General features: G+C 44.7%; 1 protein-coding gene across 1 annotated transcript; it reads right to left on the bottom strand.

Moving 5' to 3' along the window:
• Window positions 1-30: 30 nt before the first annotated feature.
• SNX18 (sorting nexin 18) lies at window positions 31-23,167 on the bottom strand. Its single transcript, XM_037902795.2, has 2 exons — window positions 21,246-23,167; window positions 31-2,778 (listed from the first exon to the last, which is right to left on the bottom strand). The coding sequence occupies exons 1-2, from the start codon at window positions 22,807-22,809 to the stop codon at window positions 2,525-2,527; spliced, it is 1,818 nt and encodes a 605-aa protein (XP_037758723.1). The 5' UTR covers window positions 22,810-23,167; the 3' UTR covers window positions 31-2,524.
• Between the last annotated feature and the right edge of the window lie 1,286 nt (window positions 23,168-24,453).

Genomic DNA, 24,453 nt, shown 5'->3' with positions numbered 1-24,453 from the left:
TATTCTTGTTTCCCTTTTTCCAATGTAAGGATACTTAACCAAAAAAAAAAAAAAAAAAAGGCTTGTCACTGAGTTTAGTCAACCAAGGTAGTCAAGCAACCTTTTTTCTCACCTAAGACCAACTAACTAAAAAGTTACAAAAGGTTTACCACAAAAATGGGCCAAAACCACAGAGTTTTGACCTGGATTTGAATCTTTCCAAAGTCTGAAGAGATTCAGATCCAGGGTTCAGTTCAGTCTTATTTATAGTGTCAAATTTTAAAATGTCCCCCTTCCAAAAAACATAACAAAACTAACAATGAGAGAATGAGAGGAAGGGCATGACAGTTTATTTGTGGAAACTGTACCATTCTGATAATGTTGTACTGTATATAGTACAACAGCTTCATTTTCTCTTGGATATGAACATTTCAGTACTGTTAAGTTCCTAAAATCTTTAACTGGACCAAGGTAATTTTCTGAAAAGTCTTTTAACTGCTCAAGCGGAATGAATTTGATTACAGCCTCATATAATTACCACATAGATATTTATTAAAACAGCATCTGGCTTAATCAAGCACAGGCTGAAACTCCAAACCTAACCCACCACTGTCTTAAGTACGTAGTAAACCATATCTGGGAATAAGATCAGCTATTGTTCAGAGATCACTACCCTGACAATGAGGTATTATGAGGAAGGTTAAGGATGGTGAGTCAGCATTATGACCATGTCAAATACTTTTTATTTCCTCAACATTGTTTGCAATTCTCTTAGAAGCTTGTAAACAGTTTCTTTCCTTATTGGTTGTCCTTTTATTTTAGCAAACAGTGATTTTTTTTCTTTGTTTATCAGTATCACTACATCAGCAAAGTTCTTCCTGAAATAACTTTTTGTTAACCATCAGTGCAGGGCAATCCAAAAGCATTTTGCAATAGATCTTGTGACAACGTGGCTGCTTGCTTTTTTATTTTTTGTTTCTCCATCTAACAGCAGTGGGGTTTTTAACCTATAAAAGTTGGCATGATCCAGTCAGATAACTGCTAGATTTCTAAGATACGGGTGGTTAATATTTTGTACTCCATCTGAACGATATCCCCTGACTGCCTAGTTTCCTGGCTTTTGTTTGGTTTCAGGTGGGTGGGTGGGTGGGTGTGGGTGTGTGTGTGTGTGTGTGTGTGTGTGTAAATTAAATTCAGGTTTCTTGGTTTTTGTTTATAGCAAGGAGACAAGATAAAGGAAAAACTTTCTCGTAGTGACCTTCATAAAGTGAACTGGTAGGTTAAGGATAAAGTTTAGACTGATTTTCTAGGTTTAGATCAGCATCTAAATCTAACTGTTGTTTTGAGACCGTGTTTGTGTGTATACACACACACACGCACGCACGCACTCTCAACTTTGCAAAAATCCTTAACTAAACTATTGTCTTACTATTTTGTATAATTGCTAAATGGGTGTTATAAATATAAGAAATGCTTCCTGTTTCCTAGTCAGTTCAGCCAAGACTGCTTTCAAACCATTTATACCATTGAACATCCCTGCAAATCTGTGACTTCGTAAACCAGTGAATCACAGTGGAGTCTCAATTGACCACATAGGTCTGTATTTGAATTTACACTGAAACAATGAGCAAATCATCTCCAGCTATCAAGTACACAAACAAGTGCTAGTCACTTAGCCTGTATACACAGTCCCTTGATACATTTCAATCCTCTGCTTCTATTAGATTAGTTCTCCAAGTGTCTACTCACAATAATGTATTCTAACATAAAACCCCTCACTATCTAATCATGGTAAGAAAGGGAATACAGTGGTGCTGTACTCTTCACTTGTATGTTTAAGGTTCTGGCAAACAGAATTGAAAATGAAGACTATTTATTACAAGAAAGTGTGAATTGATTTTAAATCCTGCTTTTTCAGCCAACATTTGTCACAGGGCAATACTTGCTGTGCCAATTAGATGGTGGCAGCTGATTATTTCAGTCAATATGAGATTTCATAATCCATTCCTGTCACAGGCACCAACCCTTCATTCAGTCATAAAAATGTGGCTTACTAGAAAAGGAAAAATCAAAAGTCTAAAGGCACAAAGTCGCATAGCTGCTCTAGTAGGAGTTTGTAAACAGAGAATTGGTTGAATTTAGGAAATCCAAATCTAGGAGAATAAAAAGGCATCTGAAGCAGGCTTTTATCTAGCCAGCTTCCTTAAAGACCCAAACGGTTTTGAGGTCTACAAAGTATGCACTAAAATACCATACTTCAAAAAGCAATAAGGCAATAGTATAATCATTATTTCAAAAAAGTTACAATGGTAGTGTAGGCATAAACAGTATAACTTAGTTACAATGTGTGGTACTGTTTCTATTACATAGCCATATTAACCATTTCCTTCTTACTTAATTAGAGATTCAGCTGGGACTCCAGATGAACACAAAACCATTCTTGTACCACCAACAGTTGGCAACTGTTCCTCCATAACAGCGATTGTTACTCTGCTGCTTAAATCACTCTCATACTCTGAACAGTCCACAATTCAAAGTTAGGAGATTAAACACTGTCATACTTGTGAAGAGCTTCTTCTAACTTTTGCGTCACTTTTTGGAAAAAAAGTATTTGCTGTTTTAAGAAATGTTGCATTTGTGACTTAAAGTCCCTCACTCGAATTTGGTGGAAATGATGAATTTCTGCCAAGGTGGCAAAAGAAATAATGTTACAGCGATCTTGAATACCATCAGCCTTCTGGACCTCCATCTTCCCTTCTTCCACATGCCGCTTACTCTCCTTTACTTTGGTAAGGGCTCCTGTACAAAGAACAAAAAAGGAATATTGAACTAAATAGAGTGTCTATAGATTTAGCTACTGTACTTCACCAATATATTCAAATTCTCTGGCATACAAAAAGTCCTTTCTCTCTCACTCACTCTCTGTTACACAATGGCAACTGTGTACTTAAATCTGCAGTGTAGCTATTACCTATCTCTCAGGCATTTCTCACCTCTAGAAACTTGTATTTAGGATAACTTAAAACTCATTACTTGTAAAGATACACAGCTGTAAACACAGTAATATTGTGCCATATATTCTCTCTCTCAAAAATATGTAGACAAACTGTTATCAGTGCTTTCTTACAAAAGTTTAACTAAAGAAAAGAGGAACTGATGTCAGTGACAAAGGTTTAATACATTTAAACAAATTCGTGAAAGAGATCACTGAAACCGAACTATTATGCTATAGAACAGTGGTTTTCAAACTATGGGTCATGACACATTCCATGACCCAGTACTGGAAGGCACTGGGTCACGGTGGCTCTGGTCAGCACCACCAACCAGGCCATTAAAAGTCCCATTGGTGATGCTGCCCAGCTAAGGCTGGCTAGTCCCTACTTGTTCTGACACCGCACTGCGCCCCAGAAGCATCCAGCAGCAGGTCCGGCTCCTAGGCAGGGGGGCCACGGGGCTCTGTGCACAGCCCCCACCCTGAGCACCGGATCTGAACTCCCATTCATCGGTTTGGGCGGTGCCTGCGGGCGAGAGCCACGCGGAGCTGCTTGTGTACCTCCGCCTAGGAGCTCGACCTGCTGCTGGCCGCTTCCGAGGCACAGTGCTGTCCGTGGTGCCAGGACAGGCAGAAAGCCTGCCTTAGCACCCCCACTGTGCCTCTGACTTGGAGCCACCCGAGGTAACCCCGCGCCCCGACCCTGCACCCCAACCCCCTGCCCCAGTACTTAGCCCCCCCCAAACCCATAACCCCTTCCTGCACCCTAAACCCTTTACTCTCAGCCCAGAGCCCTGACCCCCTCCCATGCCCCAATCCCCTGCCCCAGCACTGAGACCCCCCCGAAACCCGGAGCCCCTTCCTACATCCCAAACCCCTCAGCCCCTCCCAAACCCAAACCCCTCTCCTGCACCCCAAACCCTTCATCCCTGGCCCCAGCCCAGAGCCTGCACTCAGAGCCCTGGCCCCCTCCCGCACCCCGACCCCCTGCCCCAGCCCAGAGCCCCCTCCCACACCCTGAACCTCTCATTCCCGGCCTCACCCCGCAGCCCTCACCCAAACCCTCTGCCCCAGCCCTGAGCCCCTCCCACACTCCGAACCCCTCAGCCCCAGCTCCGTTGGGTCACAGGCATCAACAATTTTCTTCAACTAGGTTTCCAGAAAAAAAAATTTGAAAACCACTGCTATAGAAGGTAAAGGAGAGATTCCAAAAAATCAATTGTAGAGATGTCAGACCCACAGTTTTAGTAATCCCTGCAGTAGGAGCAGGGCCTTTGAGATCTATATCTAAAGACTGGCCTACAATGAAAAATTAGATCAACATAGCTACATTGCTCAGGGCTGGGATAAATTTTGTGCCCTGTGCAGCATAGTTAGGTTGACCTTGCCCCCACTACAGATGCAGATAGGTAGATGGAAGAATGCTTCTGTTGACCTATCTATCCCCTCTCAGAGAGGTAGATTAAATACACCAATTGAAAAACCCCTTCTGTCAATACAGGAAGTGTCTACACTATGGTGCTACAGCAGTACAGCTGCAGTGCCATAACTCTGCTGCTGTAGCCAATGTAGTGTAGACATACCATAAGTAGCCGTAGTCATAGGATTTTACCAATACAGAGTTGCTCTAAATACCTCAAATTAATTATGGGAAGCAGCTTTTTCTGACTGGATTAACAGATAATGAAGAAAGTAGCTAAAAATAAGCAATGTATTTTTTTTTATAAAGGCTCTAAGATTTTATTTTGCTGAAGTTGGGTTCTGTGCCCTATCAAAGCCAGAGCGGCTATAAATACTGTATTTATATTTCAATATCTTAAAAATCAGTCAGTATACTTTTTAGAGAAAGATAGAGAACACCTCCATTAACAGTGGGGAAAACAAAATATTGCAAGACACTAGACACATGAATCTTAAGCCCACAAGAATGCTGTTAGAATAGTCTTGAGCATACAGAAGTCAGTGTTCAAATACACCATTCAGCTCTTATGTTCTGTATAGTGGAGTTAAATACTTAACACACAAAGAACCTGAAAAGTTTATTGCAATATAGCCCTTTAACAGCTAAGAAATACAGAAGTAGATATTAATATCTTTAAAAAGAAAAGGAGTACTTGTGGCACCTTAGAGACTAACAAATTTATTTGAGCATAAGCTTTGAGCTGTAGCTCACGAAAGCTTATGCTCAAATAAATGTATTAGTCTCTAAGGTGCCACAGTCCTCCTTTTCTTTTTGCGAATACAAACTAACATGGCTGCTACTCTGAAACCTGTCATTAATATCTTTCTCCCTCACCCAGGTGAATACAGGACAAGGTACACCGAACCAGTTCAGGCTAATTATCAATAAAAACAGATTAAAATACTGTTCCTGGAACTGGAAAACTTCCGCTAGACATACTTGGATATGGTCTACACTGCAGACTTACTTATATCAGTATAATTATGTTGCTCAGGAGTGTGAAAAGTCCACACCATACGCAACACAGTTATACCAGAAGTAGTACTATAGCTGCTCTGCACCAACTCCTACAACTTCAGAGCTGTAGTAGTTCACACAGATAATGCATACTAATGAAGAGGTAGGTATTGGCCCACAAATCAGCTACAAAAACAACCCACTGGTCTCATACCCACTCTACCCTGGTCCACCTAAAAAACTAAACCAAACGCCTTGTATGTGAGGCACAGCAAGCTATGGAGCACACGCCTATGCCTATAGACTGTCCCCTTCCAAGAGTCAGGTAGAATATACTCCTAACTCTTCATTGATTTCAGCATTCTTTGCAAGCAAGGACACTTTTTTCAGTGGGGGAAAAAAAATGTAATTTGGGGCTTGTGCAAAAAGAAGCCAGATGGAATTGTTTAATGAAATCTGATCATACTATAGTTGCAATTTGAGAAATATTGTTATGTGAGAGACATAATATCCAAATAATTATCTTCCAATTTGATTTTAAACCTTACACACCAAGAGCCATAAGTATTGTAGTTTTTTAAAACTCACTGTATAGCACATACTCTCCTCAAACCATTCCACATTAATACAATTTCTCTATATCTATAGTTAACACATAAACCAGAAAATATTACAAATGTAAAGAGTTTTAAAGTCCTATTGATTATTAAAAACAAAATACAATTAGAAAAAGGAACCTAAGTAAAAATTTTAGCATAATTGATATTGTTGACCTAATGCAGCAGGATTCATGCAGGTACTATAACAGAATTCTCCATTAACATCTAGAATAGATTATAGCCCTAGGTCAGCAATATATGTAATGAGTGCATATCCTTACACACAAACTTGCTTGCTTTTTAAAAATTCATGGATTTAGAGTAATATACTAAGAAAGCAATTAGCCTTCAACTAACCTAAAAAGAATAAAAGGGAAAAAAGTCAGTCTGATCTCTATTTGATTACCAAAAACAAAGGTTCTATTTATTTTTGAACAGCATTAAGCATAAAGCAAACTGACATTCACCCTATAACATAATTTTGTAATTTGTTAAAACTGAGCTTAGTGAAATTAATCCTAACAAAAATTGATTTGCTTTTGCATTCTCAGTAATAATACCTTGCAATTATGTAGGACATTTCAGCCCAAGGGATCTCAAAACACTTCACTATAGCCCCATTTGGATCCACAGAGGTGGACCCATGAGCCTGAGAAGAGCCTAACTGATTACAACGAGGCTTTGCACAAGGATGCGATGGTCCACTCATGCAGATGAAACTGCAGAACTGATTGGGGCCTATAACACTGATATATAGCCACATTTGGGGCTGATGGCAAAGCAAAGAACATCATCAGGCACATTTAGCAATCCAGCAGGGCTGCAACACACCTTTAAAAAAAAAAAAAAAAAGTCTGGAAGAAGTCATTGAGCTAAGGTGCATCAGGACATGAAGACTTCTGCTTAGTGTACAGGGAGAGGGGGAAAGAATCAAGATGTTAGGATCCTTAAGGTATGGCATAGAGAATAATATGAAATATATCCATAGCAGTACAATATCATAGCAGTATTAGTATATTAGCAAGAGGGACATTACAATGGGGCTGATTTAAAATTGTGCAAACTGATGCCTGTGCAGATATTAATTTTGGCATTTCCTAATTTTTGAGTGCTTAATTTTACAACCATAACATTCTTTTAATGTATATTTGTATGTGTAATAGAATATGCAATCCATTTCATTTCTATGTAAAGTACCATTGATCCAAAGTATAGGATTATTAGCAGGAGAGATGGACTAGATGACCAAAATGTTTTTTCTACTTCCAACTATTACAAATCTATAAAAACTTGCTCATGCTTCTAAAGCCTCTAGTTCAGTGAACTGAGCTTTTGTTATCCAGCTTTGAATTCAAGTTCTAGGTGATTAGGATCATCCCTCAAATAGCAAAGAAGGCATGGATCAAAAGCACAAGAAAAAACTGCATCACCGAACTTGAAAAAGGAGGGGAAAAATGATGGAAAGATGCAAATGATATTTTTTGTAATCCTCAATCCAAGGTCCAGTGCTAAATAGTTGGATGCTCAATGGATACTCGATAGAGCAGGGATCTCAAACTAAAATCACCACGAGGGCCACATGAGGACAAGTACATTGGCCCGAGGGCCGCATCACTGACACCTTTACATATAAAGATGCAAAAGCCGCCACCCCTGCCCCAGGCCCTGCCCCCACTCCACCCCTTCCATGAGGCCCTGCTCCTGCCCCACCTCTTCCCACCCCTTCCCTGCCCCCTTTCTAACTCCTTCCCCAAAGTCTCCACCCCCTCCCTGCCCCTATTCCAAACCCTTCCCCAAATCTCCGCCCCTGCCCCGCCTCTTCTCCACCTCCTCCCCTGAGCGCGCGGCTCCCCGCTCCTCCCCTCCGGAAAGCGCTAACAGCTGTTTGGTGGCGGGAAGCGCCTGGAAGTAGACAGAGGAGCAGGGATTCGGTGCGCTGTGGGGGAGGGGCGAAGCGGGTGAGGGGAGCTTGGCGGCAGCAGGAAATAACTCTGGGGGGCGGGGGGCTTGGCGGGCCGCAGCATGGCCCGCAGGCTGCATGTTTGAGACCCCTGCCTTAGAGGCTTAAGGACCAGAGGTTCCAGTAACAAAACCTCATATTCTGATGTTTTATTGTAATGTAAGAGGAGACTAGAGAATGCAATGATATAATAGGATTTAATAAGGAAGATTTATAATTATGTTACTAGCAGCCAAGAAGACTGACAATTTAAAATTCCTTCCAGAAATAAATGCTTCCAGCTGTGAAACATATAACAAAAAGTTGCAACATCTGGTCCATATAGTAGCTCTGAGACAGCAAAAGAAAGTGGAATGAGACAGTAAAAGGGCTTGCAGTGCAAACGTCTATGGCTGTGAGCAGAAGGGGAAGAGACAATATAATTCTCAAAGCAAAGAAAACCTTTGTGAACATTGTTCACATCAGGACAAAAATAAGTATTTTTCCTTTTACATGGAGGGTCCTTATCACATTAGAAATGCCGTTGGGTGCACAAGCTATACAGAGACTGTATCATTCACCACTGAAACAGTCACCTATAAGGTAAAACGATAATGCATTAACAGCATACAGCAACAATACAAACTGTTCAGGATCATGGGATTAACGGTAAGTGAGTGGGTATACATCTCCTCCGAAAGATAGCACTTGAAGCAGCAGTGAATATCTTCGGACAGCGTGATGGATCTTTGGTTCACTACCAACTTACAGGAAAGTGTACCTACTATCAAATCACCAACAGCTGGTATTCCTAAACTTTCCCACCAAACTCTGGTCGTAAGAACTGACCAGGTCACACACTAAGGTCCCCTGACCAAAATATTTCTGTCTTATATTGGCAACTGAGCTGTGATTCTGCTAATATAGATAAAGACAGATAATTTGAACAAGATCTATTTCAACATGAGCCAGAGATAAGTGACAAATTAAAACTGGTCAGCTTGCTTATTGTAACCCTGTTTGTTTTCAGCAAATATCAAATCTTTATCAATCAAGTGAAGTCCTTACTTTACTCTTCAAATTAGAGATTCCTTTCAAAACAACTGTACAAAAGGTATGTAACATGAGAAGTAGGGGCAGAGTTCCAACAAGGAATATCATCCTCCGCATTATGGTACCACTATTGCTATTTTATGCAATACCATTTTTTTTTAACTGGAATCAGAGAAAAAAGTAAGTGAGGAAAAGAAACAATAGTTGAGTGTTGCATGTTTTGCCTCTCATGCAAGACCACAGATCTTTCACTAACCAGGCCTATGGAGAACAGCACTGTCACAAGTGATATCTTAGCTGTTCCTAAAGAAACTATCAGTGTGGCATCCAAGCCAGGCAACTTGGGAAGAGGACCAACCAATCACTCACTCAGTGCTCTTTTCTGAACAAGATAATACATCAGCTTCAAACAACCAATGGACACATTTTGAGTGACTAGGAAAAAGGCAGTGGCCACAGAATGACAGAGCTGGGAAAATCAGGGGAGTTTGAATGTTCTGGCCTTTGTATCAGTGAAAAGTATGGCAAAAACAAGGAATACTACATTCTTGAATGCCTCCTTTGAGAAGTCCACCAGCCAATGAGTTTCAATAGGAAATCCTCCCTGATGAGTCTGTGCAGAAGTACAAAGGTTCCTCAGAAATACTGCTCTCTCAAAAGCAAACTAAATGAGAGTCAGAAAACATGATGGTCTTTGAAGAAACTCTAAATTTAACAAAGAATATCTTTCAGTGGTTACAACTATGAAATCTTGTGAAAATAAAAAGGTCTGTGTAATGATCCCTTATCCCTATCTAATAAGTAAACTATGCAAGACAACTTGGAGGATTATTTATTAGAGTAAAATAATGTAACTTTTTGCTGACATCAAACTGACCCTTATTTTAAATCTGCAGGGCTACCAGTAGGCTTCCCGGATTCCTCTTTGAATACGGAATAGTGTGCTTTTAAAGTGGTAACCTTGAACTCTAATCTCTTCTTTCCCTTGCCTTCCTTATATTATAACAAGCCATTTAAAATAAGGCCATTTCAACCATGTAGGGAGAACATAGATATCCATTCGCTTACCATATCACGTTTACAATATTATATACAAGCCTGCAAAAATGCAGTTTGAAACAGGCTCATTTTTTTCTTATCAAGGATCCAAACCCTCAGACTATTTTACTGCAATGCCTGGCCTAGCGTTCTGAAAAGACAAACACTTGGTAGCCCATGAATGCATACATGAAGTTTGATTTACCTTTCACTCTGAGGGACAACTGAGTGGGGTTTTTTATGTAAGGTATTCATTCCAATCACTAGAAGAATCTGAGAGCAGAAGCGACCTCTCAGCAAAGGCTGAGAGCAAATTAACCTTAAACTGCCTGCTCATTCTTTGCAGAAGAGCTACCTGAATCTGCATATTAAGTTTCCTCAGTAACAGCAGCCATGATATCCACCCCAAATTCACAGTCCATTGTTCATTGTAAAGGATTTAAAATCCCTTCTCCACTGGAAAGTGCACAGCTTCCTTGGTGAGCATAAGGTCCGAATTAAGCAATTACTGCAAAAGTGAAGACATTATACAGATATAAGAATTCTAGTCCTTACAGTTGCAAAAAAAGCCCACTGAAACAGACCAATAAATCCAAGCATTGTTTTCTTCCTGAGTCTACAGAGAGCTCCAGTTCCTCTGTTACACAGGTTTGCCAACCAACAGAGCCCAAAACTAATCCAATTCTAGACAATGTTTGTAGTGCTGTTGTAACTCAGTTAGTCCCAGGATATTGGAGAGTACTTCACCCACTTTGTATATCTTTTACTGGACCAATTTCTGTTGGAGAAACAGACAAGCTTCTGAGTTACACAGAGCTCTTGTGATCTGAACAAGGGCTAGGTGTGGCTTGAACGCTTGTCTTTCACCAATCCAATAAGATTACCACACCCACCTTGTCTCTCTAATTCTAGACAGTTTCACTGCACCCCTGCAGTACTCCAACAGCAGTAAAACCATCAAGAATTATGTCAATTTCATGTTGTGCCTCACACTGCTCAGTGCTTTGGGATACTGTACATGGGTTTACAATAATCAAGTTTTAGTCTCCACTGTAGTCAGCTTCCCCATATTAAAAGGGGATTATTAGCCATTCACACGGCTATTGTGAGGATTCACATTCATTAACATCTGTACAGTACTTTGAGATCCCTCAGACAATGCAGTGGAAGCTAAATATCATCAAAGGGCCTTTTACGGTTCCCATTTAGTTTCTTAAAATGGAATTTAAAAAAAAAAGGAATATTCCCCTCTTGCACTTCAAAATGAAGGTATGAAGTGGTACAAGGGATTTCACTGTTGACAGACTATTTGCTTAATGTCATCAGCACAGATCAGAGAAATTTGCTCATAGTAAATGAACATCTTACATATTCTGTACATTAACTAGGTTATTATATGACAGAAAATGCTTAATAGGTTTTTTTGCCTTAAGTTAAAAACAGAAAATCTCTCTCAGCCTTCAGTGTTGAATATACAGCAAAGATGTCATAATGAAAAACTGACAGCACAGTTACTAAGAAGGAACCAGTTACTACTCTAACCTAGAATCAGGCTTTGGTATCAAAGGGTTTGTCTACATTGCAGTTAAGACACCCAGGGCTGGCCCATGCCAGCTGACTTAGGCTCATGGGGCTTGGTCTAAGGGGCTGGTTAGCTTCAGTGTAGCTGTTTGGGCTTGCGCTGTAGCCTGGGCTCTAAGACCCTCCCACCATACAGACATCTATGCCACAATTAAACAGCCCGAGTCAGCTAGCACAGGCCAGCCACAGGCATCTAGATGCAGTGTACACATACCCAAAGAGAAGGAAGCAAGTTGTCTTCAACACCACAGGGTGAAAAAAGTGACTTACCTCTTCAGATCTAGCCAACAAAATATATAGACCCAGACTTATTAAACTGAAGATGATGCTTTTCTCCATGAAGGTGGAAAATATAAGAGGAGTTCTATCTTTCACCAAAGGAATGTGGCCTGCACTTCAAAGGGCAGTTTTACGAAAGTTACAATTGCTTGCAAAATATCTGGCAGACACTGGTTTAAAAAATAAATAAATAAATAACCACCCACCTCAAAAACTTGGTCCTGCATGAGGATACTTAATTTGTTGTTTGTTTTTTAAACCCCCAGTCTTCTTGTTGGAAAAATAACTCTTACAATGTTAGGCCCAGACACTGCAAAGGCTTTTGTGGGAAAAGTTACTCACATATGTAAATGTCTGCAAGACTGGGGACCCAATTCAGCATACTGACATCACAGAGTCTGCAGTGACATAATAGTTAAGAAGTGTGACTTCTTTCTTTTTGATGCCTGCTTGTTCATCCACTGCTCACAATGATATTGGAAGAAAACAGTTACACTCAAAAATTCAGACTCATAAGCTGAAAGGGCTAATGTACTGACCATTTAAATTAGCATAACGCTTTGATTCATTACTGAATGATCAGATTAGGTAGGGGATTGCTTACATTGGGTGCACTTCCAGTCACAGCAGGCTGGTGTGATGTTCATAGGAAACTGCTACACATACTTCAGTGCAAAAGGTTAGTAAAATCAGCTTCGCGCCTAGATCCAATTTGGATACCATGCAAATAATAAAAGGTGATGATGAAGGGGTTTAAAAGTTCTGTGGTTTCTATTTTTTTTTCTAGATTTAATGGTTACATTAATTCAGTTTATATGTAGCCAGTTAATGATGTAGAGAACAGATGTGTTAAAGGACAGTCTATTTTTAAAATGCCTAATATAAATAAAAATTGTACATATGTAATTGTAATCTCGTCTTTCCCACACTCCCACTCTTCAAATGTCACGTGTCTTCTTAGGATGTAAACTCTTTGGGGCCAGGGCAGTGTCTTTATAGCCCGTAATACAATGGACTCTGAATCACAGCTGTGGTCCTTTGGTGTGACTGTGATGTAAGTATTAAAGACAGATTTAAGAGACCTCTGCAGATATATTTAGTATCACTGATTACCTTGTGATGACTGATCTCCCTTCTGCCACTAGGCCTCATTTTTATTAAAAGTACACTTGACAATGTACATTATCAATGGAAACAGCTAATTAGAGAAGAAATATTTCAAAGTCCACAAAGGTAAATATACCACATTTGACAAGTACCATCGCCAGTAAGAATGTTTAATTACTCTAAGCTGCAGTATAAGGCTAAACAAGTACCTCAAATCAGCTATGATGACTGCAAGTGAGAGCAGGATAGCAAGATAAATGAAAGGAACTCTTGAGAAATATCAGCCTATTGAACATTTTACCTCCACCTACAAAAGGGGGAAAATAAACTGCTGTGCAACAACCATGTGTAACAAGCTAGATTGGTCTGCTTTTCAGTTTCATTCAAAGTTCAACTTCAGTAATTTTAAAATAAATGTATATACTATCCTAAGATATGCTAGACCTACGTGTCATTTTCAGCAAAGGTCCTTGTCCTGCAAACATTTAAGCACATGCTTACATTTTACTCACAAGTAGTACTATTGACTTTATATGCAATATGCCTGGACTGGCATCTGTCATAATATCATCATACAATAACTTAGTCCTTACATAGCGCTTATCGGCAGCTCTCAAAGCACTTTACAACGGAGAGCAGTATCATCACCCCATTTTTCAGATGGGGAAACTGAAGCATAAAGAGGCAAAGTGACTTGCCCAAGTGTCAAGCACCCAGCAGGACAGTAGCAGAGCCGGAAACAGAATCCAGGTCTCCCGAGTTCTAGTCCAGTGCTATATCCACTAGGCCAGTGCTTCTCAAGCTATCTGACGTGGGGGGCTGGCAATTTTTTTTCCCAATGTGCACGCAGACCGGCAGCCGATGGCTCACAGACCAGCACCGGTCTGTGGACCACCACTTTGAGTAGCACTGCACTAGGCCACATTTTAGATGGCAGTGTGCTAATGGCATAACAAAAGCTCCAGTTAGTTGATGCTGTTTCTATTTTCCTTTCTTACTCACATTCCCTGTACTGAGTTTCCCTTGAAGCGTGTACCACACCCTACTACGTTGGCATTGCTTAAGTGTCCAGTTCTAAGATTGGCTGCCTTTTCAAGGGCCTGTATACAGTGTGAGATTTTGTCTTTGACACCATTTCAGAAAATGACCTACATTTTCAGAAGTGACTAAGGATTTTGGGTGCCCCAGTTTGAGTACACAACTTGAGACACCTTAAATGGGCCTGAACTTCAGCAATGTTCAGCACCCACCCTCTGAAAATCAGACTCTAAGTGGTCTCAAATTAGGCAACCAAACCCACTAATCACTCTTGAAAATATAAGCCACTATGTCTTGCAGAAGGTCTACAGTTTATGCATAATCTGCAATACAGTATCCGTATACGAGTTCATAATTCTGAGGCAGCACTTGAACACACTGATAGTCTCAAATTCAGGTATATAGTTCTTAGCTTCTCATGTCTCTTGTGACATGAGGACTTTGTGTTTGACAGTGTCTATGAAACCACAGTACATGACTGATTATACTGGGATTGACTGGCTTTTTTCATGATCAATTGGCTATGATTAGGGCCCTACCAAAGTCAGCCGTAAAAAACGTGTCATGGACCAGGAAATAAGCCCTCCCCCGTGAAATCTAGCTAGTGGAGGAGAGGCAGAAGTGCAGGGCTGGAGGTACCTCAGCCTGGGGCTCCTGGGCTCCAGCTGCTAGTCTCCGGGCTGGGGAGGGATGGGACTTATTCTTTCCCTGCACAGCCACTCTCTGGGGGAGGTCAGACCCACCTCCGGGTACCTCCCCCTGCTGCAGGAAGTTCCACAACTGGGCAGCAGCCCCAGAGCTTCCTGAAGCTGCAGGAGATTCATGGAGGTATATCTGACCTCTCCCATGTTTCTGGGAGCGCCCCAGATAGGAATTCCTAGCTGTTACTTCTCTCCCTCCCCAGCCCGGGCGGGACTAGCAGCTAGGAGTCCCCAGCTGGAGCACTCCCAGCAGCACAGGGGAGATCAGACATCTCTCCATCTCAGGGAACCTCCTACAGTTGCAGGAAATTCTAAAGGCAGCACAAAAGTGAGGGTGGCAATCCCGATACAACAGCTTTGCGATCCCCCTCCCACAACTAGCTTTTGGGTCAGGACCCTCCTGGTTACACCACCATGAAATTTCAGTTATAAACATCTGAAAACATGAAACGGACTAATTTTCAAATCCTATAGCTGTGAAATTTACCAGAATAGATGCTGAATTTGGTAGGGCCCTAGCTATGAAAAATCTACGTTCTTCCAGGGTCTGAAATGGCAAGTGTCTGTTACTGGTTTTTTTTCCCCTCTGGAAAGAGCTGATCACTACTTAGACTGTGAGGGCTTGAGGGCAGAGACTGTCTTTTTGTTCTGTTTTGTACAGTGCCTAACCCAATGGGGTGCCAGTCTATGATTGGGACTCCTAGATGCTATGATAATACAAACAACCAGGTCCTACAAGAAGGGATAGACATAGCTCCCTTCCTATCAGAGTGATGCCACTAAGTCTACCAGCACTTTTGTAAATGCTCTGACTAACTCAAAAGACAGCTACCTCTATTGAAAATGCTTCACCTATGGATGGCAGCAAAGGAATTTTCTGAGAGATAGAATAATAGGGATGTGCAGATACGCCCCCTTCAAATCTATGGACGATCTATAGTAAATGTTGCTTTTATTGATGGCTACAATGGTGAGTGTCTCCGTCTTGAATGCTGGTTTCCTCAGAAATTTATTGAAGGTCATCAGATCAGGGTGGACTGGTGAAGGCAGCAGAAGGAGGTAGTAAGATCATGCTACAGTCAATAGCAGTGACTTGATACAGGTGGTACCTGCTTTGCTACATCTTTTAATTGTACTGCTCCCTGCAGAGGTCTGGGGGAGGACAGGGACATGTCTCATGCCACCTGTTTGACCCCTACCATTTGCCTGCCACTATTTGGCTCTGTTGCTGCCCTCAGGAGGAAGACTAGGTGTGCCCTGCATAGGAATGGCTGTTGAGAAATCCCTGGAGCTGGTCCACAAAAAAGACTGAGATCCCCCTCAGATGATGAGATGGAGGAAGGTGCACAGGAAGCACACCTTAGTATTCTTGCTCTTTTTAGACCACGTCTCCCCTAACGAGCTTACAGCGGCACAGCTGTACCGATGCAGATACGCCGCTGTAAGACCGCTTGTGTAGCCAGTCTATGCCAACAGGAGAGCTCTCCCGTCAACACAGCACTGTGCATGCTACCACTTATGCTAGCGAAACTATGTTGCTCGGGGAGGTATTTTTTTCACATCCCTGAATGACATAAGTTTTGCCGAAATAAGTGCTAGTGTAGACAGGGCCTTAGTTTCCCTCACTATGACTGCTCTCCGCTACAGCTCTGAGTGCTGCAGCTTCTCAGGGGACCACTTGGGAGGCTGGTTATAGAGAGGCCTTCTTTCAGAGCTTAGGCTTCAGGCTGTGTGGTGCAAAAGGACAACTGAAAGGTGTTCAAACACGACACCTGTTTGTACCATGCACTTATTTCTGCACCATATGAACACTTGTGAGCCAGCTTGTGTATTCCCCCACATTTTCACCCGATCATGTAAAGAGGGAGCAGTGAGAGGAGTTCTTGCACTAAGCCTTGGCCCCCAAACTTCAGTGTGCAGCTGTCTATCGAGCAAATAGCAAAAGGGAGGAGAGCCTGCTCAGGTGTGTGTCAAGTACAGCAGACCCCATTTTTTGCTCTTTGTCAGGATTGTTTTTGGAGACTGTGGAGGGGGAGAACAGGGTCATGAGTTTTCCACCCCACTCGAGTGATGCATTTTGGATTATGTGGAGATTAGATTATAGAAGTAGTAAGCCCATCTTTATGAATCCTGCCCACTCTTCTAGGATGTCAACTGGGTAGTCTTTTCGGGGTTTATTGCAAAATGTGTAGCATGTTGCTTAAGGCAGAAGACTAAACACAGAAAGACACTTTATGTTTTTCAGCCAATCCAATAGCTCTGCCAGAAACACCTATGATTTTGTTGAAGTAGGCAGGGTGTCATAGCCCCTTATCATAGAATCACAGAAGATTAGGGTTGGAAGAGACCTCAGGAGGTCATCTAGTTCAACCCCCTGCTCAAAGCATGACCAACACCAACTAAATCATCCCAGCCAGGGCTTTGTCAAGCTGGGCCTTAAAAACCTCTACAGATGGAGATTCCACCACCTCCCTAGGTAACCCATTCCAGTGTTTCACCACCCTCCTAGTGAAATAGTGTTTCCTAATATCGAACCTAGACCTCCCCCACTGCAGCTTGAGACCATTGCTCCTTCTTCTGTCATCTGCCACCACTGAGAATAGCTGAGCTCCTCTTTGGAAACCCCTTCAGGTAGCTGAAGGCCGCCAGTAAATCCCCCCAACTCTTCTCTTCTGCAGACTAAACAAGCCCACTTCCCTCAGCCTCTCCTCGTAAGTCATGTGCCCCAGCCCCCAGATCATTTTGGTTGCCCTCCACTGGACACTCTCCAATTTGTCCACATCCTTTCTGTAGTGGGGGGCCCAAAACTGGACGCAATACTCCAGATGTGGCCTCACCAGTGCCGAATAGAAGGTAATAATCACTTCCCTCGATCTGCTGGCTATGCTCCTACTAATGCAGCCCAATATGCCATTAGCCTTCTTGGCAACAAGAGCACACTGCTGACTCGTATCCAGCTTCTCATCCACTGAAATCCCTGGGTCCTTTTCTGCAGAACTGCTGCTTGGCCAGTCAGTCCCCAGCCTGTGGAGGTGCATGGGATTCTTCCATCCTAAGTGCAGGACTCTGCACTTGTCCTTGTTGAACCTCATCAGATTCCTTTTGGCCAAATCATCCAATTTGTCTAGGTCACTCTGGACCCTATCCTCCAGTGTATCTACCTCTCCCCCCACCTTAATGTCATCTGCGAACTTGCTGAGGGTGCAATCCACCCCATCATCCAGATCATTAATAAAGATGTTGAACAAAACCAGCCCCAGGACCTTCTTTAATACTGGCAGCTTTCTTTATTTCACTGATTATGACTTTAAAGGGCCACTGTCAGCCTTAAAACAAAACCAAAAAAATCACCTTAATCTAAAATTACACTTTGTAATTAAAAAGTTACACCTTGCTATAAACAACCCAACAGTATCAGAGCAAAAAGACTGGAGAAAAAAAATCTCCCTTTTTATTTTCCAGTTCATTTACTCAGTAATCAGTTATAGTCCCCAACCCTACAACTGGATCTATGTAGACATCACAGAGCTCCTCTGTGGCTCTGACTGTAGAATGAGGGCCTTGTTTATGGTCACCCATATGGTTCCCATGCAATATTCTGGTAGAAGCTCATTTGCTTGAACTTCCCCAAGTTCAACAAGAGGCTGAATTTACCCACACCGCTCCCAGAAGTGGCCAGCATGCCCTAGGTGCACGCTCCTGCTCTCAAACACCCTCCCAGAGCTTGCACCCCTCACCCTCTCCTGCATCCCAACCCCCTGCCCCAGGCCCAGCCTGGCGCCCCCTCCTACAATGCGAACCCCTCAGCCCCAGCCCAGAGCCCGCACCCACTCCCGAACTCCAACCCCCTGCCCCAGCCCGGTTAACATGAGTGAGGGTGGAGGAGAGCGAGCGACAGAGACGGGGGGATGGAGTGAGCAGGGCGGCGCTTTGGGGAACGGGTAGGGTAGAGCCTGGGTTGCCCTTAAATTCAACCAGTAATCTAGGGCGTAAAAAGATTGGAGATCACTAATGTGTGGTGTTGCCTTTGGGCCTTGCCCCATGAGCGTCCCAAAAAACCACTAACACAGCAAAAAATCCCTCTATTAAAAAAAAAAAAAAAAAAAAAGGAAAGCTGCAGTACATACTACTTAAACAGTGTTCTACTGGAAAACTGATGACATATTTAGCTGATTTTAAAAAATCATACTGATGGTATTCCTTTAAGTTAGTTATAGAATTCCTCACTTTAAAATTCTCCATTCGCAAAACAAACGCACTTTACCAGGCTCAAGCACTTTTTTGACTTTAAAACATTTGGTGTCAGCCAGGGGTTCTCAGATTTCATTGCACCAGGACCCCCTTCTGAAAACAAAAAGTACTTCACAACCCCAGGAGGGGGGACCGAAACCTGAGCCTGCCTGAGCCCCACTGCCCCAGGTGGGGGGGGCCAAAACTGAAACTCAAGGGCTTCTGCCCCAGAGGCAGGGGGCCTGTAACCTGAGCCCTGCCACCCAGGGCTGAAGCCCTCGGGCTTTGGTTACGGTCCTGGGCCCCAGCAAGTCTAAGCCAGCCCTGGCGACCCCATTCAAAAGAGGTCGCAAACCACTTTGGAGTCCCGACCCACAGTTTAAGAACCGCTGGTGTAAGTTAATCAGAGGGTAATGCCAACAAGGGGAATTTTCCAAAACAAAAAGATTAGCATAAATTTCCTCCTCTCTTTCTTGAAATAATGTTGTCACTCTCCAAAATTTTACAGTGAAACAAATCTGATTTAGATGAGTCATAAAAGATACATAACAAAAATTGCCCTTGTACCAAAGCTGGAAGTGTATTACAGTGATACCTGTGAACTCTGGCTCCTCAGATTTTACCAGAAATAGGTGATTCCAACATGGACTTTATAAATACCTATCTCTTTCAAATCAAACTCCTTTGCCTTTGATCTGAGGCGTTGTTCTAGAAAGCAAAAACTTGAAGGCATGTCATTAGGGGCAAAATAAAAGAACTTTTCTACCATTGTGGATGGAAATTCATGCCCTGCATCTTACTGTACAGAATGCATTAGTGATTAGAATACATTAGGAACTGACCTATCAGGTCTGTACTGTAAAGTTAAGGTTATCTAAATAAGCATAACATAACAAAGTTTTATGTATGTGAAAAATGTTACAAGTTACACACTTCTTTTACAGTATATGATAGGGGTGACCAAACTTACTGACCCTCCGAGCCACATATGATAATTTTCAGAAGTTCGAGAGCCATAGGACATGCCTGCCAGGGTTGAGACTTTTGCCCCATGAGGTGCCCCTGCCTGGGCTCCCTGCTCCTGATTAAGTCCCTACCCCCGATGTGGTAGGCGGAGAATGGTGAAGGGTGGGGGCGCTCCACAAGCCACAATTCAACTGTAACAGAGCCCGGTTTGGCCACGCCTTCTATTGAAGGGCAGTTTCTTTCCCACCAATGAATCCCAGCATCTTACAAACATTCAGAAATACTGTTACATCTCAGGGTAAAGGTGGTAGCTAGGAGGACAACGGTGAACAGAACCTGCTGAGACAGCAAGAGGAAGAATACGAAATTTTAACTTAGAACACCGCAGCAAACTATTACGCTCACCAAAGTAGATCCTTAGGCTATGTCTACACTACAATTGCTACAGCTCCATAGCTACAGCAACATCGTAGTTTAGACATCTACTACAGCCATCAAAGGGGTTTTTCCATCACTGTAGTAAATCCACCCGCTGAAGAGGCGGTAACTAGACTGACAGTGCTGTTTATGGGGGTGGGAGGTGCGGGAATTTTTCACACCTCTGAATGATGTATCTACGTTGACCTAGAGTTTTAGGTGTAGACCAGGCCTAAGTGTCCAGCCATAACAGACAAGACACCAGCTGCTTTCAATATCTAACTCAAAACCTTGCACTGTAAAGTGCACATAATACAAGGTTATGCTGTGACACCTTACGCAAGTCATTCTCGGTCTATGGCTCAGTTTCACCATTTGAAAATGGGAATATTTCTAAATGGGTTCTTGTAAATACTGTTTGTAAAGTGCCTTGACAGGTTGCGGTGAAAGGAATTATAACTGTATTATGTTCTCAGGTAACTTCAGATTAAATATTTAAAAAGCGGTTAGACTATTTTAAGATATTAATTATATTAATAGATGCTTTTACACCACTTCATTTGCAGGATGTTTTATAAACAAACTGAATGATCTTCAACATATCCGTAGTATAGGCAGGTATTAATTCCCATTTTATAGATGAAGATGACTGGCTTAGGGCCCAGACCTGTGGCTTTTAGCCAGGCAGAATTCCCACTAAAGTCTGGGCCTGTGGTATGGAATGAAACTTTTGTATTATTGCATTTAAGCTCAGTGACAGTTCTGCCTGAGTAAATGCAGCAGGCTTTAACTGAAAACCACTGACACTGACTGAGCTAGGATTAACACTCGGGAGTTCCTGGTTCCCACATCTGACCACAGAGAGAGAGATTGAATGGCATATTAAAGATAGACACAGGGATATTACCTTTCTGGACATGGATGATGTCTGGGAAGTTGGCCAGATGCCCCTGATATAGTGCTAACAAATCCATCACAGGGTCAAGGTCCTGTCGGGGCTGCTCTGCAAAGAATTCCCCAATGGTGTCATAGGCTTCCCCGGTGAAGGCAAGGGCTTGGTTGAGGTTGGCAGAAAAGGCCTGCTGGTCCAGCTCGAAGGCCTGGCTGAGGCCCTTGAAGGAGTGCCCCACTTTCTGGTACTCCTTCTTGAAACCAGTGACCTGCTTACGGGCAAACTCATTGGCGGTGTGGGTGAGCTGCATGGTGCTCTCATCCATCTTCTTGGTGAAGCTCTTGAAGCCATCCACCCGGCTCTCCACCTCCTGTAGATCCAGGGCAGCGGCAGGGCCGGTGGGGACGCTGATGGTCAGGAAGAAGTTGGCACCCACCATCTCGTCCCTCTCAGCCTTCCGCTTGCCCTGCTTCCAGGCCTTCTCGTCGGTGCTGGGGCAGGTGAGGAAGTGTCGGAAGGCATCGCACTGAGCCAGCACTGGGTGGCTGCACATGTGGTCCATCCACCAAGCCAGGCCCTTGCGACGCTTGGAGATAAAGTCCTCCTCGAAGCGGCCCGTGGCCTGCTTCTCGGGCAGGTGGGGCACAGAGATGACAGGAAACTTCTCGGCCAGGCGCCCGTAGAGCCAGTCGAAGTGCTTGTAGCGGCGGTGTACCTGCTGCCCCGTGTGGCTGGGTACCAGCTTGTAGGCAATGTAGCTCTTCATGCCCTTGAACTTGGTCTGCTTGGTGGGGTCCTCGATGGAGCACTGGAAGGGGTAGGGGTTCTCCTGCCACTCGGGCCCCCAGGGGCCCAGCACCACGCACAGCTTGTCCCCGTCCTTCACGAAGCCCGAAGCCTCGCCCAGCACGAAGGCCTCCCCGCCCGACTTCACGAAGGTGGAGAAGCGGTTGAGGTTGCGGCTCACCGTGGCCGAGCTCTTGGCCCCGCCGCCGGGGTGGTGGTGGGGGTGGCCGGGCTGCTGGCTGTTGCGGGAGGCCAGCGAGAGGTCCGAGCGGGTGGAGAGGCGGTACCGGGCCGAGGTGGGGCCGCCGCCCCCCGCCGCGTCGTAGTCCGGGTAGGAGCTGCCCAGCACGCCCGGCTCGTCCGCCACCGTGGAGGTGTCGTCCCAGTCATCGTCCCAGTCGTCGTCGCTGCCCTGGCTGGGCTGGTAGGAGCCGCTGTAGGGCGCGGGCGGGAAGGCGGGCGGCAGCGGGAAGGGCTCGGCCGCCGCCGGAGGGGGGAGCTGCTGGACCGGGGGGCTGAAGGCAGCCGGGGGCACCAGGGGCTCGAAGCCGCCGGGGGGCAGGTTGGCGTAGCGGGCCCCGCCGGCGGGGGCGGGCGGCTCCGCGGCCGGAGCCCGGATCACTTGCACGTAAGAGGCCGGGAAGAGGCCGCGGTCGCCGTGGCTGTTGACCCCCTCGAGCCAGCCCTCGATGTCCTGCTCGCTGCAGAGACTCAGCACCTCGTGCTCCCGCAGCGAGATCTCGCCCGGGTTCTCCGACCTGAAGTCATAGAGCGCCCGGGCCCGCAGCGCCATGGCCCCGCCGGGCAGGGGCCGGAGCCAGCCCTCCCCTCCCGGGCAGCCCGGCCGCTTCCCCGTGCTGCCTGCGGCGGCGGCGCCGCCGCCTCCTGCTCCTCCTCGCGCCCGGGGCCGCCCCTGCTGCTGCCCCGGCTCCCGCTGCTCCCCCCGGCGGTGGGGGCGGGCGGCTGGCGCTGCGGGGCGCCCGGGCTGCGCTCACAGCGGCGTCTGCCGCCCGCTCGGTGCCCAGCTGGAAGCCGCCCGCCCGCCCGCGGAGCCTTGCAGCGCGGCTGCGGCTCGCTCCGCTATGCGCGGCGGCTCCGAGACCCCGCTTCACCCCAGCGGGGGGAGCAGGGGGGCCGGGCCGGGGACTCTCCCACGTAACCAGTTTCGCTAGCTAATCCAGAGCCGAGAGGCAGGGCCGAGGAGCCGAACGCAGAGCTGCCGCCCCCATCGATGGGCCGCTTCCCTTCGCCGCCTGCCCCCTGGTGTCCGGCCGGGCGCCGGCGCGGGGGCCGCTGCGGGCGGAGGGGACGGCCGCCCTCGTCGCTAGGATGGGGAGGGATGCCGGGGCAGCCCCGGCTCGCCAAACCCGGCAGCGACACGCGCATTTCCAGCCATTGACAGCGGAACAAGCGTTCGGGTCTACAGGCCTGCGGCGCCTGCGTTTGTCTATTGACTCGTTTGTTTCATCAGTATACGAAATGACAAAAATACAGCTCACATCCTACACGCCGGGCCTCTCTTTCTTCAGCTACACTCCACAAACGTATGTAATACCACAGCCACCGCCTGCTGCCATCTATACCCGCCAGACAGTAGAACCCCTATTTTATGAACAAATAATGCAGGATTGAGGAGTTCCTAAAAACAAAAAGTTCGTGAAACTGACCACCTAAAATTACTGTCGATATGGGGCATGTATTGGGATAGGGTGGACTTCATTGCTGTCTTGTCTTTCAGAGTGATGCAATGTGACTTTCAATGCATCAGAATGTGAAGGGATGTCCAGTTGTTCTTCACTGACATCACCTTATGTTATTTTTCTTTCATGGGGAAAAATGGTTCATGTGATCATAAAAAATCAAGATTATGTTGTCCTTGCAATCTTTAGCCTCCTCCCTCCATAATAGCTTGCAAAAAGAAAGAATAAAGGATTTGTTTTGCAGCATATCTGGAAGATTAACAAATCCAGGCTCTGGTGGGCCCAATGAGAAAATAACACATTTCAGTGAGGTTCTAGCTGGAGCCGGTCTGCTGATTTCAACTCTCCCACTATGTCTTGTGGAGAGAGAGACAATCTTTCAGGTAATCAGGTCACAAACAATTTGGTCCATCAGTCAGACTCTGCTGAACTCATGGGTCCACCAGCTCACGGCTCATCACAGGAGCAGGGCTTTAGGGCATGAGAACCAGAAGTTAAACTGCCTGCTCTAGTTTTAATTTTATGTTGAGTGAATCACTGAAAATACACAACCAGCATAAATGGCTGAACAGGTATTTTATATTTTTTAAGGTTCCAGAGTAACAGCCGTGTTAGTCTGTATTCGCAAAAAGAAAAGGAGTACTTGTGGCAAGTTAGAGACTAATCAATTTATTTGAGCATAAGCTTTCGTGAGCTACAGCTCACTTCATCGGATGTATACTGTGGAAAGTGTAGAA

The sequence above is a fragment of the Chelonia mydas genome, chromosome 5, assembly GCF_015237465.2.
Source record: "Chelonia mydas isolate rCheMyd1 chromosome 5, rCheMyd1.pri.v2, whole genome shotgun sequence".
In the NCBI taxonomy this organism is placed as follows: domain Eukaryota; kingdom Metazoa; phylum Chordata; order Testudines; family Cheloniidae; genus Chelonia; species Chelonia mydas.
The sequence above is the reverse complement of the archived record's forward strand: the minus strand, read 5'-3'. Positions and strand labels throughout refer to the sequence as shown.

What these genes read in the sequence shown, in the direction of transcription:
- SNX18 (XM_037902795.2), bottom strand. Translation starts at nt 22,809, where the DNA reads ATGGCGCTGCGGGCCCGGGCGCTCTATGACTTCAGGTCGGAGAACCCG. An exon ending in CATCATCCATGTCCAGAAAG is followed by an intron (nt 2,779 to 21,245) that starts GTAATATCCCTG and finishes TTCTTTGTACAG; the next exon opens with GAGCCCTTACCAAAGTAAAG.